Below are 18,775 nucleotides of genomic sequence, written 5' to 3' on the forward strand. Positions count from 1 at the left end.
TAAAAAGCGTTATGTTAGTTGATGTACATGTGTTGAGTTAATTGGTTATGTTAGTTGATGTACATGTGTTGAGTTAATTGGTTATGTTAGTTGATGTACATGTGTTGAGTTAATTGGTTATGTTAGTTGATGTACATGTGTTGAGTTAATTGGTTATGTAAGTTGATGTACATGTGTTGAATTAATTGGTTATGTTAGTTGATGTACATGTGTTGAGTCAATTGGTTATGTTAGTTGATGTACATGTGTTGAGTTAATTGGTTATGTTAGTTGATGTACATGTGTTGGGTTAATTGGTTATGTTAGTTGATATACATGTGTTGGGTTGATTGGTTATGTTAGTTGATGGACATGTGTTGAGTTAATTGGTTATGTTAGTTGATGTACATGTGTTGGGTTAATTTGTTATGTTAGTTGATATACATGTGTTGGGTTAATTGGTTATGTTAGTTGATGGACATGTGTTGAGTTAATTGGTTATGTTAGTTGATGGACATGTGTTGAGTTAATTGGTTATGTTAGTTGATGTACATGTGTTGAGTTAATTGGTTATGTTAGTTGATATACATGTGTTGAGTCAATTGGTTATGTTTGTTGATGGACATGTGTTGAGTTAATTGGTTATGTTTGTTGATGTACATGTGTTGGGTTAATTGGTTATGTTTGTCGATGTACATGTGTTGGGTTAATTGGTTATGTTAGTTGATGGACATGTGTTGGGTTAATTGGTTATGTTAGTTGATGTACATGTGTTGGGTTAATTGGTTATGTTAGTTGATATACATGTGTTGGTTTAATTGGTTATGTTAGTTGATGTACATGTGTTGAGTTAATTGGTTATGTTAGTTGATGTACATGTGTTGAGTTAATTGGTTATGTTAGTTGATGTACATGTGTTGAGTTAATTGGTTATGTAAGTTGATGTACATGTGTTGAATTAATTGGTTATGTTAGTTGATGTACATGTGTTGAGTCAATTGGTTATGTTAGTTGATGTACATGTGTTGAGTTAATTGGTTATGTTAGTTGATGTACATGTGTTGGGTTAATTGGTTATGTTAGTTGATATACATGTGTTGGGTTGATTGGTTATGTTAGTTGATGGACATGTGTTGAGTTAATTGGTTATGTTAGTTGATGTACATGTGTTGGGTTAATTTGTTATGTTAGTTGATATACATGTGTTGGGTTAATTGGTTATGTTAGTTGATGGACATGTGTTGAGTTAATTGGTTATGTTAGTTGATGGACATGTGTTGAGTTAATTGGTTATGTTAGTTGATGTACATGTGTTGAGTTAATTGGTTATGTTAGTTGATATACATGTGTTGAGTCAATTGGTTATGTTTGTTGATGGACATGTGTTGAGTTAATTGGTTATGTTTGTTGATGTACATGTGTTGGGTTAATTGGTTATGTTAGTTGATGGACATGTGTTGAGTTAATTGGTTATGTAAGTTGATGTACATGTGTTGAATTAATTGGTTATGTTAGTTGATGTACATGTGTTGAGTCAATTGGTTATGTTAGTTGATGTACATGTGTTGAGTTAATTGGTTATGTTACTTGATGGACATGTGTTGAGTTAATTGGTTATGTTAGTTGATGTACATGTGTTGAGTTAATTGGTTATGTTAGTTGATGTACATGTGTTGAGTTAATTGGTTATATTAGTTGATATACATGTGTTGAGTCAATTGGTTATGTTTGTTGATGGACATGTGTTGAGTTAATTGGTTATGTTTGTTGATGTACATTTTAGTTGATATACATGTGTTGGGTTAATTGGTTATGTTAGTTGATTTAATTGGTTATGTTTGTTGATGGACATGTGTTGAGTTAATTGGTTATGTTTGTTGATGTAAATGTGTTGGGTTAATTGCTTATGTTTGTTGATATACATGTGTTGGGTTAATTGGTTATGTTAGTTGATGGACATGTGTTGAGTTAATTGGTTATGTTTGTTGATGGACATGTGTTGGGTTAATTGGTTATGTTAGTTGATGGACATGTGTTGAGTTAATTGGTTATGTTAGTTGATGGACATGTGTTGAGTTAATTGGTTATGTTTGTTGATGGACATGTGTTGAGTTAATTGGTTATGTTTGTTGATGTACATGTGTTGGGTTAATTGGTTATGTTAGTTGATATACATGTGTTGGGTTAATTGGTTATGTTAGTTGATGGACATGTGTTGAGTTAATTGGTTATGTAAGTTGATGTACATGTGTTGAGTTAATTGGTTATGTTAGTTGATGTACATGTGTTGAGTTAATTGGTTATGTTAGTTGATATACATGTGTTGAGTCAATTGGTTATGTTTGTTGATGGACATGTGTTGGGTTAATTGGTTATGTTAGTTGATATACATGTGTTGGGTTAATTGGTTATGTTTGTTGATGGACATGTGTTGAGTCAATTGGTTATGTGTTGAGTCAATTGGTTATGTTAGTTGATGGACATGTGTTGAGTCAATTGGTTATGTTAGTTGATGGACATGTGTTGAGTCAATTGGTTATGTTAGTTGATGGACATGTGTTGAGTCAATTGGTTATGTTAGTTGATGGACATGTGTTGAGTCAATTGGTTATGTTAGTTGATGGACATGTGTTGAGTCAATTGGTTATGTTAGTTGATGGACATGTGTTGAGTTAATTGGTTATGTTAGTTGATATACATGTGTTGAGTCAATTGGTTATGTTAGTTGATGGACATGTGTTGAGTCAATTGGTTATGTTAGTTGATGGACATGTGTTGAGTCAATTGGTTATGTTAGTTGATGGACATGTGTTGGGTTAATTGGTTATGTTAGTTGATATACATGTGTTGGGTTAATTGGTTATGTTAGTTGATGGACATGTGTTGAGTTAATTGGTTATGTAAGTTGATGTACATGTGTTGAGTTAATTGGTTATGTTAGTTGATGTACATGTGTTGAGTTAATTGGTTATGTTAGTTGATATACATGTGTTGAGTCAATTGGTTATGTTTGTTGATAGACATGTGTTGAGTTAATTGGTTATGTTTGTTGATGTACATGTGTTGGGTTAATTGGTTATGTTAGTTGATATACATGTGTTGGGTTAATTGGTTATGTTTGTTGATGGACATGTGTTGAGTCAATTGGTTATGTTTGTTGGTTATGTTAGTTGATGGACATGTGTTGAGTCAATTGGTTATGTTAGTTGATGGACATGTGTTGAGTCAATTGGTTATGTTAGTTGATGGACATGTGTTGAGTTAATTGGTTATGTTAGTTGATGGACATGTGTTGAGTTAATTGGTTATGTTAGTTGATATACATGTGTTGAGTCAATTGGTTATGTTAGTTGATGGACATGTGTTGGGTTAATTGGTTATGTTAGTTGATGGACATGTGTTGAGTTAATTGGTTATGTTAGTTGATGGACATGTGTTGAGTTAATTGGTTATGTTTGTTGATGGACATGTGTTGGGTTAATTGGTTATGTTAGTTGATGGACATGTGTTGGGTTAATTGGTTATGTTAGTTGATGGACATGTGTTGGGTTAATTGGTTATGTTAGTTGATGGACATGTGTTGGGTTAATTGGTTATGTTAGTTGATATACATGTGTTGAGTCAATTGGTTATGTTTGTTGATGGACAAGTGTTGGGTTAATTGGTTATGTTTGTTGATGTACATGTGTTGGGTTAATTGGTTATGTTAGTTGATATACATGTGTTGGGTTAATTGGTTATGTTTGTTGATGGACATGTGTTGAGTCAATTGGTTATGTTTGTTGATGGACATGTATTTAGTCAATTGGTTATGTTTGTTGATGGACATGTGTTGGGTCAATTGGTTATGTTAGTTGATGGACATGTGTTGGGTCAATTGGTTATGTTAGTTGATGGACATGTGTTGGGTTAATTGGTTATGTTTGTTGATGTACATGTGTTGGGTTAATTGGTTATGTTAGTTGATGTACATGTGTTGGGTTAATTGGTTATGTTAGTTGATGGACATGTGTTGGGTTAATTGGTTATGTTAGTTGACGGACATGTGTTGGGTTAATTGGTTATGTTTGTTGATGGACATGTGTTGAGTTAATTGGTTATGTTTGTTGATGGACATGTGTTGAGTTAATTGGTTATGTTAGTTGATGGACATGTGTTGGGTTAATTGGTTATGTTAGTTGATGGACATGTGTTGAGTTAAATGGTTATGTTTGTTGATGGAGTTGATGGACATGTGTTGAGTCAATTGGTTATGTTAGTTGATGGACATGTGTTGAGTCAATTGGTTATGTTAGTTGATATACATGTGTTGAGTCAATTGGTTATGTTAGTTGATGGACATGTGTTGGGTCAATTGGTTATGTTTGTTGATGGACATGTGTTGAGTCAATTGGTTATGTTAGTTGATGGACATGTGTTGAGTCAATTGGTTATGTTAGTTGATGGACATGTGTTGAGTCAATTGGTTATGTTAGTTGATGGACATGTGTTGAGTCAATTGGTTATGTTAGTTGATGGACATGTGTTGAGTCAATTGGTTATGTTAGTTGATGGACATGTGTTGAGTCAATTGGTTATGTTAGTTGATATACATGTGTTGAGTTAATTGGTTATGTTAGTTGATATACATGTGTTGAGTCAATTGGTTATGTTTGTTGATGGACATGTGTTGGGTCAATTGGTTATGTTAGTTGATGGACATGTGTTGGGTTAATTGGTTATGTTAGTTGATGGACATGTGTTGAGTCAATTGGTTATGTTAGTTGATGGACATGTGTTGAGTCAATTGGTTATGTTAGTTGATGGACATGTGTTGAGTCAATTGGTTATGTTAGTTGATGTACATGTGTTGAGTCAATTGGTTATGTTAGTTGATGGACATGTGTTGAGTCAATTGGTTATGTTAGTTGATGTACATGTGTTGAGTTAATTGGTTATGTTAGTTGATATACATGTGTTGGGTCAATTGGTTATGTTAGTTGATGGACATGTGTTGGGTCAATTGGTTATGTTAGTTGATGGACATGTGTTGAGTTAATTGGTTATGTTAGTTGATGGACATGTATTGAGTTAATTGGTTATGTTAGTTGATGGACATGTGTTGAGTTAATTGGTTATGTTAGTTGATGGACATGTGTTGAGTCAATTGGTTATGTTAGTTGATGGACATGTGTTGAGTCAATTGGTTATGTTAGTTGATGGACATGTGTTGAGTCAATTGGTTATGTTAGTTGATGGACATGTGTTGAGTTAATTGGTTATGTTAGTTGATATACATGTGTTGAGTCAATTGGTTATGTTAGTTGATGGACATGTGTTGGGTCAATTGGTTATGTTAGTTGATGGACATGTGTTGAGTTAATTGGTTATGTTAGTTGATGGACATGTGTTGAGTTAATTGGTTATGTTAGTTGATGGACATGTGTTGAGTTAATTGGTTATGTTAGTTGATGGACATGTGTTGGGTTAATTGGTTATGTTAGTTGATGGACATGTGTTGAGTTAATTGGTTATGTTAGTTGATGGACATGTGTTGGGTTAATTGGTTATGTTTGTTGATGGACATGTGTTGAGTTAATTGGTTATCTTAGTTGATGTACATGTGTTGAGTTAATTGGTTATGTTAGTTGATGTACATGTGTTGAGTTAATTGAACGTAACTGTGGATTCATTATTATTCGTGAGATACCAACTTTTGTGGGTAAAGATGAAAAGAGAATTTAAGTCTTCAACAAATTACAAATTTTCTAAAGGCTTGTATGGAAATTTTGGCAAAACAACAAAATCAAATACCCATGACATTCCAAGTTTTCCTCATGCATTATTTGGCACCCTCTAACATACATGAATCCACAGTAGTGAAAATGGAATAAACTGATTAAAGTCTGCAGACTAAAGAAACTGGTCTACACCATGCACAACTAATGAGCACCAAAATATTTCATCTCCTTTGAACAGATAGGCAGTTCAAATTGTCAATTTCTAAATCTCTCATATTTTTCAGAATGGGTAAACAAATATGGTAAATGTTTTTTGTCTAAACTGTAAAATATAAAATGTGGTATCTATCTGTGTATCAATCTATCAGATATTGCCTGATTTTAAAACATAACAAAGAAATTTATGTCCAAGGTTTAATGTGTATACATATCACTTGTGTCATGGATATTTTAGTAAATCAGTGCCAATCTAATACTACTGTACTAGTTTTGAAGGAAATATGTCGCTTGGAATATCTTAGCATGATTGTCCCTTAGGCCATCCAAGTGGTATTATTGGGTTTCACTCATACAATTTCTGCCCAACTTTTATAAAATTCATATCAAAGGTTTATTTCAACAATTTCTCAAACAAATTGTAAGATCCGTGATAACCAACTTTTTTTAAGGAATTATATCCCTTTGAAAATATAAATTATTTGCAAAGTTGCATTGTAGATATATATCAAAGTTTTAGCTTTAAATCATGAGTTACTTCCCTTAGATAAGTAAATTTAATAAATGCCCCTTATCAAATATAACTGAATTAATGAAAAAAAAATCAATGTAAATTGACAGTGTTAAATCAATTTGATGCTCTGACATGCAAAAGAACAGCATACTATACTAAATGTATATTTTGATCAAATCTGATACTGATGTAGTACAAAACTGTAATATTGTTTTTTTTACCTTTTTGAAGTATGTTGGTAAGGGATGACATCAAAAGTTCAATGTAGGATAAAAAACTTAATTCATATATTTTTTTCACTGACCCCCCTACCCCCCTCTTAACCTAATTTGGGAATAATTGATTGACCATTGAATAAGGATATATATAAAATCGATGTCAATTAAGACCCCCACCCCCAAACTATTTGAATTAAGTTTTTTATCCTTCATTGATTTTTTTATGTCGTCCCCAATATGAAAGATATTATGTAAATTGAATATTTATACTGTTATACTATTAATATCCAAATAGCTGTGCAAATATAGCATTACATATTTAAGAGTTAGGGAAGTTTAGTTGCAAGTCATATGATATATATGTGAGGGATAAAGTTTTTGTAGAGATGGAACACTTCCTAGTTAAGAATATTTGTCTTACACTAGTAATTTGACACTTGACAAAAAGATTAAGTATTTGTCGCATTCAATTCATTGGTAAACTAATATTTATTTTATTTCGATTAAAATATTACACATTGTATTTGTTAAATTGGAGACTCTGCAACTTACAGTTCTAGTGAGGATGTCTTTCATGTACAAATAGGGGTATCCTTTTATTGGAGGGGGAAAAAAGGGTGAGGGTGTTGGAGGGGAAATAAAGGGTAAGGGTGTCAGTGAATTAAGATAGAAAGACAATTTAATAGTGTTAGCTAGGTGATAGAAAGCATGTTGCACTAATTACAAAAACTAAAAAAACATGAAAGGGCATGTATATATATACATGTACACAGAAATCAGCTACCTCCCTGTCGACCCACTTTTCAAGACCAAATGTTGGTTCTTTAAGTTCTGTTTGATTCTTATTTTGCAAAATGAATTATCATCATGATGATGCGTAACAATCATTAACATATTGGTATTAGCTTAGGATTATAGGGGTCAGTATGTTTAAGGTCAATGTGTCCATCCCTCATCAGGTCAAAGTTTTTGTTAAAAGTAGGTTACAAACTGAAGCATTGATTGTGTATGTATACCCTACATGTCCTTTTACTAATACAAATAGATACTAAGTTGTTTAAAGTTGTTTGAGGCTGTGCACTAACAGTTTTCACATTAGAATTGGAATGTGCAAAGTTATAGCTGATGTGTATTCAATGATCAATTGATTTTGATTGATAGCAACATTTGATGTCCATCCATCCATGTATCTGTGTTTTTGTTTACGATGTGTGTGTGTAATGCTCCTAATATGTTGTAAGGTATCAACACTTAGATTAGAAGATTTAAAGGTTACTAAAGGTAAACTCTGTTTTAATAATTGATACACATCTTTTGTTGTCAATTCAGTACCTGCCCCATTGATAATATTGATGAAATAGTTACTGATCATAGGTGTGGAAAAGGTGACAAATTTAATGTATCTTTTGAGGTAAAATTTAATTTTTTTCCAGGTGAACACATTATCTTTTTTGTAAGTAATATTTTTAGTGATAAACAGAGAAGTACATGTTTTGTACCTGTATCACCTATATATGAGATAAGTTATATAGATTATACAAGTGATTTTATTGATATCTGGTGTATAGGGGAAATATTTTTGATCAGAGATATAATTGCCACCTTTATCTTTCTACATCAGGTAGGTTTGTTATATTGAAAAGTATAATATTGTTTTATTTAATCTTTACGAAGATCTTTACTCAGGTGTTAATAGTTGTACGGTAAGTTATAGAGTGTCAATGTTCTCATTCAGATCATTTCTACAGCTGATACTTTTATCAATTCATGTTATTTTCCCTTTACCTAATTTAATGGAAAGAATAAACAGACAAAATCAGGGGAGGGGTGAAATATGAAGTGTACATTTATAGAAAACTGTGGTGAAAAAAGGGTACAAAAAAATGTCAAAAAAATTAAAAGAAAAAGAAAGTTTGTACATCATGTACATATTGTAGATACCGGTACTTAAGACACAGGCATAGATCAAGTTATTAAAAACAAGGAGTTTTACTTGTAATAAGGGATTTAAGTCTACATGATTTCAAATAATTCAAAGAAACAAGGATTCTAGACCCTTGGACTGTCTTGATCTTCAGTGGGACCAACTCTATTGTCAGCTGTCATAGTAGATTCAAAGTCTGAAAATTAAAACCTTTTTAAATTAAGTTAGCCATAAAAATAATAAACAAATCTGAATCTTATTATGATACAATATACAATGTTGTCTGATTTGACTTTACACTGATTTTTTATGTAGTAGTAGTCTATAGCTGTATGCCACATGTGTAAATTTTGTTATCACTGAAAATAACAATTGGTATGTTTTGATGAGTATACTTTTAAAGATATGTGTTTTATTTTAGAGATGAGAATGAGAATGCTTCAGATGACAAAGAGGATATCAACGATATAACTGATGATGGTAACGATACAGATAACGACGTATTCCGTAGTGGCTCAGAATCTCCACAATACACACTTCCTGTCGTAACTAACACACAACATCGTCGTGCCACGGTCAGCGGTGGTTCTCCAACACTTAGTAGAACTCTCCTGATCATAGAGGACCCAGATACACCAACCAGACCAAAGTCATTTACTATTACTGCATCTGATATCCCTCAGATAGAACTAGAAACAGTACCAGGTATGCAGTAATATGGGTGGTAAGGAAGGGTTAAAGAGGGGCATATCCCACAGATAGAACTAGAAACAGTACCAAGTATGCAGTAATCTGGGGGTAGGGAAGGGGTAAAATTGGTACACATCCCTCAGATAGAACTAGAAACAGTACCAGGTATGCAGTAATCTGGGGGTAGGGAAGGGGTAAAATTGGTACACATCCCTCAGATAGAACTAGAAACAGTACCAGGTATGCAGTAATCTGGGGGTAGGGAAGGGGTAAAATTGGTACACATCCCTCAGATAGAACTAGAAACAGTACCAGGTATGCAGTAAATTAATCTGGGGTAAAAGAGGGGATGAAGGTGTGCATATCCCTCAGATATATTAAAGAACCAGTGACTGGTATTAGGTATGCAGTAATCTATGAATATAGTGATGGGTTTTTGTGGTGCATTATTAGTTGACCCCTCAGTAAATAAAATCAGTGGCGGGTGTTCAGAGATAGGGGGAATAGGGGCAGAGGTAGTACACATTCTTCAGATAGAATTGGATCTAGTGCCAGGTATGCAGGAATATTGGGATAGGAAAGGGGTTGAGGGGGTGCATGCTTACTCCTCAAAAAGAAGTAGAAGTGCCTGGTATGCAGATATCAGGGGAAAGGTGCTTATTAGGTGGTACAAGTCGCTCAGATAGAATTGAAATTAGGGCCAGGTTTGCAGACATCCTGGGGTAAATTATAAGGAAAGGGTCTAAGGGAGAACATATACCTTACATAGAAGTGAAATTATTTCCAGGTATGCAGTATTATGAGGGGGTAGATCAGGGGCTGAAGGAATTCAAACTTACACTTCAAAAAGAACTACCGTAGAACCAGCTTTTAGTATGCAAACATCAGAGGGAAAGGGTTAAGATAGTACATATCCCACAGATAGAATTGGATTTAGTTGCAGGTATGCAGAAATCTAAGGGAATAAAAATGGTTGGGGTTGTACACATCCCTCTGAACAAATTATAAGCTCCATTACCAGGGCTGCGTTCAATATCGTAGCAGCTACGTAGTGCTACGTAGATTTTGACTATTGAACATGTAGCTATAGACTAGCTAGTTATAACATAAATATTGTTAGCAGCTACGTAGCCGCTACGTAGCTGCTACGATATTGAACCCGACCCTGGTATACAGAAACCTTAGGGAAGGGTCAAGGTGGTATTTGAACATAGATTATTTGGTATGATAATTTTTTGCATCTCTGTAGGTAAAACCATTGATGACAAAATAAGGTTGTAATCATCTTAAATTTAAAAAATATTTTTTCCCTTCTCAAACCTACCCTCTATAAAATCCCAGCAACTGAAGTTTTTCCTCCATCTGTGAATACTTGATTATGGTATGACAACTTAAATATGAACACAACATAAGTATTGATGGAAGAAAGCTCCTTTTCAATTTTGATAATATGTTGTGTTTTATTATGTTTTGTTCTGATGTTGTGCTATTACAGCACTGATTCTTGATTTGAGGAAACACCGTGTATCATCGTACAGCGGATATAGGTACTAACCAAGCGGGCGTTAGCGAATTTGATGTTACACGGTAACGAAAATCTTTGTTTTGGTCACATAATATCAATGTGTACTTCAATCTAAACATAATTGCTGTTTTAAGAAATGATTTGGTCGTAGGTTGATGATTAGAGATGTCTCATTATTTTCCCAAAACAAGAGGGACTACTAAAAGCATGTGCAAATACTTGTAAAAGAAGTTGGCCCTCGTCTCATCTGATATAATTCTATATTCATTGCAACTCTTTTTCTGATAGAAGGTCAATATGTGTGTGTAATAAGTATAGCTATTTCAATAATTGGCATTGAAATCTTTCATACACATGTTATTTTTCTATATTTTATCCCTAAAGAAGCGTTGTGTACGGTGTTTAGTTGACCACATAAAGCCTTATGTACGGTGCATAGTTAAGTTGTTGTACACCGTACACAAAAACTTTATTTTCATACTCGTTTATTACCCAAAAAGTTTCAAGGAATGAGTAATCACAGGTAAGTTTATGATTGGTAACCATTACTGTTACCCTGTATTAGGTTTCTTTCAGATAAAACATGTAAATGTCTCAACAACTGTATGGAAATTGAAAGTGGGTGTTGACTTTCACAACTATTTGCACATGAACAAGTTTATTGTTCTTATTTGAACATCAAAGTTGTTTTATGAATAGGAAAAAATCGATGCAAAAATTATTTGGGGGCAGGAATTTCAAATGTTGAGAAATGTACATTGAATATTGATAAAGCAAAACAAAGATCTTCGTTACCTTGTAAGGTCAAAATCGATCATGCCCGCTTGGTTAGTACCTATATCCGGTGTACTGATGATACACGGTGGGAAAGTTAAGCTCTCACAAACATGTTAAACCCCAGCACATGCTAAATATGTCTAGCCTTTATATTCAGGAGCCTTAAAAGTTTGGTAATTTTTTTCACACATATTCATGATCTGACTTTGACCAGATTATGCCACCACTTAGCTTGTATCCTAATCTACCAACTATAATCTACATACATTGTAATATCAAAACTTATACCGTCTCAAATACTTGGCTTAATTTTTATCAACAATCCTTAATTTACTTGTGCTTCTTTTCAGGCTATGGAACAATTTATTTATACCAGTAGCTATCGTTGCTGTGCAAATTTAAGTTTCATCCATACATTTATTAGTAGAAGTTTCAACAGTATCATAATAGTTACATATTTTATTTACTTTTCAATATTCAAACGATTTGAAGAAAAAGACTAAGATATAATAAATATTGACATTGTTTGTCATAAGAGATTTTTTATTTACTAAACTAATTCAGTATATTTTGGATAATATTGACAAATAACTAAATTTTCATATTACATTTTCCTGGATCCTGATTTGAGAGAAATGATAATAATCAATTTGTTTTTACCCACAATTGTTTTATATTTTGGTCATAAAATTTTGTCAGTTTCCATGTTAGAATCATGTTATCTTTAAAACAGAGATTCATTTGGCAAATTTTCCTGTTTCCTGAAAGGTCAAGTGAGCTTTTCTCATCACTTGGCGTCCGTTGTCTGTCGTCCGTCGCCCGTAAACTTTTACAAAAATCTTCTCCTCTGAAACTACTAAGCCAAATTTAACCAAACTTGGCCACAATCATCCTTGGGGTATCTAGTTTAAAAAATGTGTCCGGTGACCCGTCCAACCATCCAAGATGGTCGCCATGGCTAAAAATAGAACATAGGGGTAAAATGTAGATTTTGGCTTATATCTCTGAAACCAAAGCATTTAGAACAAATCTGACATGGGGGTCAACTTGATTATCAGGTCAAGATCTATCTGCCCTGAAATTTTCAGATGAATCGGACAACCTTTTGTTGGGTTGCTGCCCCTGAATTGGTAATTTTAAGGAAATTTTGCTGTTTTTGGTTATTATCTTGAATATTATTATATATAGAGATAAACTGTAAACAGCAATAATGTTCAGCAAAGTAAGATTTACAAATAAGTCAACATGACTGAAATGGTCAGTTGACCCCTTTAGGAGTTATTGCCCTTTATAGTCAATTTTTAACCATTTTTCGTAAATCTTAGTAATCTTTTACAAAAATCTTCTCCTCTGAAACTACTGGGCCAAATTTAACCAAACTTGGCAACAATCATTTTTGGGGTATCTAGTTAAAAAAATATGTCTGGTGACCCGGCCATCCAACCAAGATGGCTGCCACGGCTAAAAATAGAACATAGGGGTAAAATGCAGTTTTTGGCTTATAACTCAAAAACCAAAGCATTTAGAGCAAATCTGACGGGATTTAATTGTTGATCAGGTCAAGATCTATCTGCCCTGAAATTTTCAGATGAATCAGACAACCTGTTTTGGGTTGCTGTCCCTGAATTGGTAGTTTTAAGGAAATTTTGCAGTTTTTGGTTATTATCTTGAATACTATTATAGATAGAGATAAACTGTAAACAGCAATAATGTTCAGCAAAGTAAGATCTACAAATAAGTCAACATGACCAAAATTGTCTGAGAACTCCTTAAGGAGTTATTGTCTTTTATAGTCAATATTGAACAACTTTTCATCATTTTTGTAACTTGTACAAAAATCTTCTTTTCTAAAACTATGGGCCAAATTTAACCAAACTTGGCCACAATCATTACTAGGGTATCTATTTAAAAAAAGTGTCTAATGACCCTGCCTGCCAACCAAGATGGCCAACATCAGTAAATACAGTAACAGGTGAGCGACACAGGCTCTTGAGAGCCTCTAGTTTCATAGATTTTATGATAAAATCTTAGTTTTTGCCACATTAATAGACATACTTTTTAACATCTCAAATAAATTAACAGGTTTTTTAGTTAACAGATGCCTTGTCAATAAATTCCCAGAATATATTGATAGTAAATAAAAATATCTTACAATTTTAGGTGATGAAAACGGCTTTTCAAAGTTTGGTGACAAGAACAAGGTTTCTGCTCAACAGAAAAGACAGGATTACAAGCAGACCAAATCTGTTCCTCAGTCCATGGAGTATGGTGTCAAGTCTGACACCTCTAAAGCTGATAACACTAGGACACTTCAAAACTTGAAAAAGACGGTAGCATTACTTGAGGTACCATCTCATTTTCAAACTCCTCCCAGGTGTGTTGTCAGCGACTCCATGGATAGTCTGGACGAACAATGGAATAACGATTTCTCAATGACATCGTCACAAGAAACTTTGACAGAACTAACAGCTAAAATCTCAACTTTGACAACATCAGCAAATGAAAATGATACAATTGATGATGAGAATGATAATGAGGCTGACTTTGATAATTTGGTAAAAGATGATGGTTGTGATAAGGAAGTCAGCTCTGATACACATTCAGAGGATAAGGGAGGGGAGGAAGTAACTCAAACGATAAAGGGCATTTTAAAACATTGTGATAATGAAGAAAAAGAAGAGAAAATCTGTGAAGAAAAAAGCTTATCAGACAATAAAAAACAAACTCAGCACAATGAGTTAGAGCGAAAAATTCAGGAGGAAGTCAAAAAAATATCTCAGTCACGTAAAGAACATGACAAAAAAGAGATTTCTGGTAGGGATAATTTTCAAACAGAACATGTTAGGAAAGAAAATTCTGAAAGAGACAAAAATATTGCAGGTGTCCATGATATTGATGAAGAAAGGAATGCCAGAAAACAGAACAATGAAGACATCAACCATCTGAGTGGCAGTTTAAAAAAACAACAATCATCATTGCCAAACTCAGCTCCTAAAGATTTAGATGCTACATTTGTTGATTACGATCGACATTGGAATACTAGAACAACATTGGCTCATGAACATAAACATAAAAATGAACCACAACTGGTCAAGATCAGGAAGTTAGACTCGGTCACTGCTGTAGATCGGGTAAGTAATGGATAAAGTTGTGACAGGGTTCAAAGGATGAATCTTTGAATGAATATAGCAAAAGGAGCAGCAAGACCAACACCTATTAGGTCATGTAAATGTAATGGTTGAAATTGTCATTTACTCATTTTTGGAGTTATTGTCCTTAAATTTCAACTTTTACCCTTTTTTTGCTTTTTTGCATAATATCTTCATAGAGAAACTTTAAGAAGCAAAAACAGTCTTTGGTCATATGTGTTTCATCTATCTAAAATTTCTTTATTTGATATAAAAACACATTTTTAATAAAAATTGTACTGAAAATATTTCTTGTCCAATTATAGAATTTCTTTATTAGACATGTTAGAGTCTTTCGATAATTTTGAAATATGTTTATTATTTACATTTTTATGGCGGTCATTTTTAAAAGACTATTATTTTTTTCCGTAGGAAAAGATCATATGGATATCATATGTAAGAAAAAAAAGACACTTAATTTCAATATTTGTATACAAATAATGATTTCCCAGTAATGACATATAATAAAAACTGTACACATTTGTGAGTTTAACATTGAAAATTGAACATCAAGTTAGTTTTTGAAAAAAATTTCATAGTTCAGGTTGTTTTTATAGGAAGTTCAATGTAGTAGGGGACTTTGGTATCTCGGTGAAACACTTTTGACCAAAGACATTATTCATGGGTAACTTCATGTCCTTTTTGCTCTATAAAATATTACAAGTCAATGATTTATATCTATTTTTTTGGCTTTGTACCTATGATATTGAAAAAATATAAATATATAGATACTTTAAATAGTAAATATTATAAGAAAGACAAGATCTGCAATAATTAACAGTCGACCCTTTATTGGAGTTATTGCACTTTCCTTAATGACAATCTTCACCAATGTTTTTTTTTAACCTACAAATGTATAACCCTGAGAACTATAAAAGAAAATAGACCCTTTATAACATTGGTTGGTGAGCAACATTAAATATCTAATGGTAGTGTTAATTAAATAGTTGATTCTGGTTGCATTGTATATATGTGACATATGTTTCGAAGAATTACCTCTATTTTTTTAACAACTATAATAATATACCGGTATCTTTGTGAATGGACTTATTGGTTACTTTTTAAGGTTAGATTAAGTAATTTCCTTTAAAAAAAAGTCATAAAAGAAATTAAGGAAATTAACATTGATTTGAACTGCTTTATATGGGTATTATAAAGACACAGTAGTAAACTAGTGAAACATTTAAATGTTAAGTTTTGGTAATAAAATCAATACAAAAGGGAAACATTTCTTACAATAATTAGAATACACTGATTACATGCCTGGCCTTTCATTCTTTAGTTGTTTGATTAAAAAGCAGATCAAGTTAGGGAAATATTTTTATCATTGATATAAAAAAAAAATTAAAAAATCAGTATCCATTTATAACATTTAAAAGTGGGTTTTTTTGTGATAAATGTGTCAAATGTTAAGTTTAAAGGAATATCTGTTAGATCTAAACCAGTAGGGATTGATACCAGCATGTCCAGAGAAAACAATTTCGCTTTAAAATGTAAAAAAAACTTTGATTTATATAAAGATTTTGAAGAAACATTTTTTTCCCTTTAAAAATCAATGGGGATTACACTTACATTTTATATGGGAAAAAGGAATTTATAAAGCAGCATGGACAACGTGAACAATCTGACATGTTAAAATACTCTCACACCCACTGTAAAAGGGGGAGGAGTTAAATTCTCCTTCGCTATAGTGCAAGTTTCCGCAGTTTGATGAAACAGTGAGCTAGTTTATTTCTCTTTTATTTCCCCTACTTGAACATGTACATATGTACATCCCGGTATTGTTATATTTTAAAGATAATCTAGACAGAAAACTATTAAAGTATAATTATTTATAGGGGATGATTAATCAGAAAGCTTCACGATTAAAAACTAGTGACCTTCACTTTTTAAGCTTTTTTAAACTTTCATCTTCCTTATAATTTAATGAGAGAGGAATAAATATACCTGTGTAAAGTAACTATGGTAAGTTGAGACCATCAGCATGATTATTAACATTACAATTTACTTCCTCGTTTAACTTGAAGCATCATTGATATGCCTTTATTCGTAACCAGCATTCAAGTGCAGTTATTTATATCCTTATTGAATATGTAAAAAGTAAAGTTGTCACTTTGTACTTTGATTAAACCCATTGGAAATTTTCTATTTAAAAGTAATAAAATTATATATGTCAAAAATATATAACTATAATTGAAAGTTGAGCAAGTTGTCAAAACTTATAGGGAAATTTATGGTTTAAAATTTTATTTTTGAACAATGCATTTGTCAATAATATGTATATTTACAAGTACAAGTTAATCTCATCACAACAGGAAGTTTGTGTCTGTTAATTACTGAGATAATACCGTAGATCCTTAAACATTGGGGATGAAATCTTCTCATGTATTATATGTCTCTGGATATATTCAATACTATTTTAATTCTTAGTGTTAAAATAAATTTATTTGATAAATGGATAAAATGTGACTTCAAACAGCTAATTTTATTGTGAAATTGAAGCCTGTGAATATTTTTACATGATTTTTGTGGAGTTCAAATTTCATTGGATATATGTGAGGCATACTAAGACAGAATTATAAATATTTTAAGTAAGTATATAAGTTGTCTTTGAACATTGTCAATTATCTAATTCATTTCAAACTTCCAACACGTCCAACAAAAAAGGAAATAATTAGATGAAATTATAACAGTATAGATGCTCTGTAAGTCATAGTATGCAGCCAGTTCTTGTGTTGGCTGTCGGATTGAATGAAACAGTTAGGCTGCTTTTTAGCTCACCTGGCCCATAGGGCCAAGTGAGCTTTTCTCATCACTTGCATTGGCGTCCGACGTCTGGTGTCGTCGTCCGTAGTCGTTTACTTTTACAAAAATCTTCTCCTATGAAACTATTGGGCCAAATTTAACCAAACTTAGCCACAATCATCATTGGGGTATCTAGTTCAAAAAATGTGCTGGTGACCTGGCCAACCAACCAAGATGGTCGCCATGGCTAAAAATAGAACATAGGGGTAAAATGTAGATTTTGGCTTATAACTCCGAAACCAAAGCATTTAGAGCAAATCTGACATGGGGTAAACTTGTTTATCAAGTCAAGATCCATCTGCTCTGAAATTTTCAGATGAATCTGACAATTTAACCCATTGTTGGGTTGCTGCCCCTGAATTGGTAATTTTAATGAAATTTTGCCGTTTTTGGTTATTATCTTGAATATTATTATAGATAGAGATAAACTGTAAACAGCAATAATGTTCAGCAAAGTAAGATCTACAAATATGTCAGGAGTAATTATTGCCCTATATAGTCATTTTTTACCAATTTTTCGTAAATTTTTGTAACCTTGTACAAAAATCTTCTCCTCTGAAACTACTGAGCCAAATTTATCCAAACTTAGCCACAATCTTTATGTGTTTACTTTTCTACATTGGCTAGAGGTATAGGGGGAGGGTTGAGATCTCATAAACATGTTTGATCCCGCAATATTTTTGCGCCTGTCCCAAGTCAGTAGTCTCTGGCCTTTATAGTCTTGTATTATTAGCTCACCGTTCCAAAGGAACAGTGAGCTTTAGCCATCACTTGGCGTCCATCGTCGTCTGTCGTCGTCCGTCTGGTGTAAACTATTTCAAACATCTTCTCCTCTTAAACTACTGAACTAATTCCAACCAAACTAAAGCTGAATGATCCTTAGGGTATCTTAAATAAAGTTTGTGTTTTATTTTCTGTTTCGTCAAAAAACATGGCCACCATGGCTAAAAATAGAACATAGGAGTAAAATGCAGTTTTTGGCTTGTATCTCAAAAACCAAAGCAGTCAAGTAAATCTGACATGGGGTTAAAGTGTTCATAAGGTAACGTTATATCAGTCCTGTAATTTTCAAATATCTTCTCCTCTTAAACTACTGAACCAATTCCAACCAAACTAAAGCTGAATGATCCTTAGGGTATCTTAAATAAAGTTTGTGTTTTATTATCTTGAATAGTCTTAATGATAAAGATAAGCTGTAAACAGCAAATATGTTCAGCAA

The 18,775-nt window shown here is 32.8% G+C and overlaps 1 protein-coding gene across 2 annotated transcripts in view; it reads left to right on the forward strand.

Annotated features, from left to right (window-relative positions):
- Nucleotides 1–18,775, forward strand: part of LOC139493195 (connector enhancer of kinase suppressor of ras 2-like) — a 48,357-nt gene that overhangs the window by 12,166 nt on the left and 17,416 nt on the right. For both annotated transcript variants that reach the window (XM_071281385.1, XM_071281386.1), the window contains exons 9-10: nt 8,993–9,276; nt 13,724–14,694. In XM_071281385.1, coding sequence (XP_071137486.1) covers nt 8,993–9,276; nt 13,724–14,694 — 1,255 coding nt within the window. The remainder of the gene's footprint in view (nt 1–8,992; nt 9,277–13,723; nt 14,695–18,775) is intronic.

The sequence above is a fragment of the Mytilus edulis genome, chromosome 10 (genome assembly GCF_963676685.1).
Source record: "Mytilus edulis chromosome 10, xbMytEdul2.2, whole genome shotgun sequence".
NCBI lineage: Eukaryota > Metazoa > Mollusca > Bivalvia > Mytilida > Mytilidae > Mytilus > Mytilus edulis.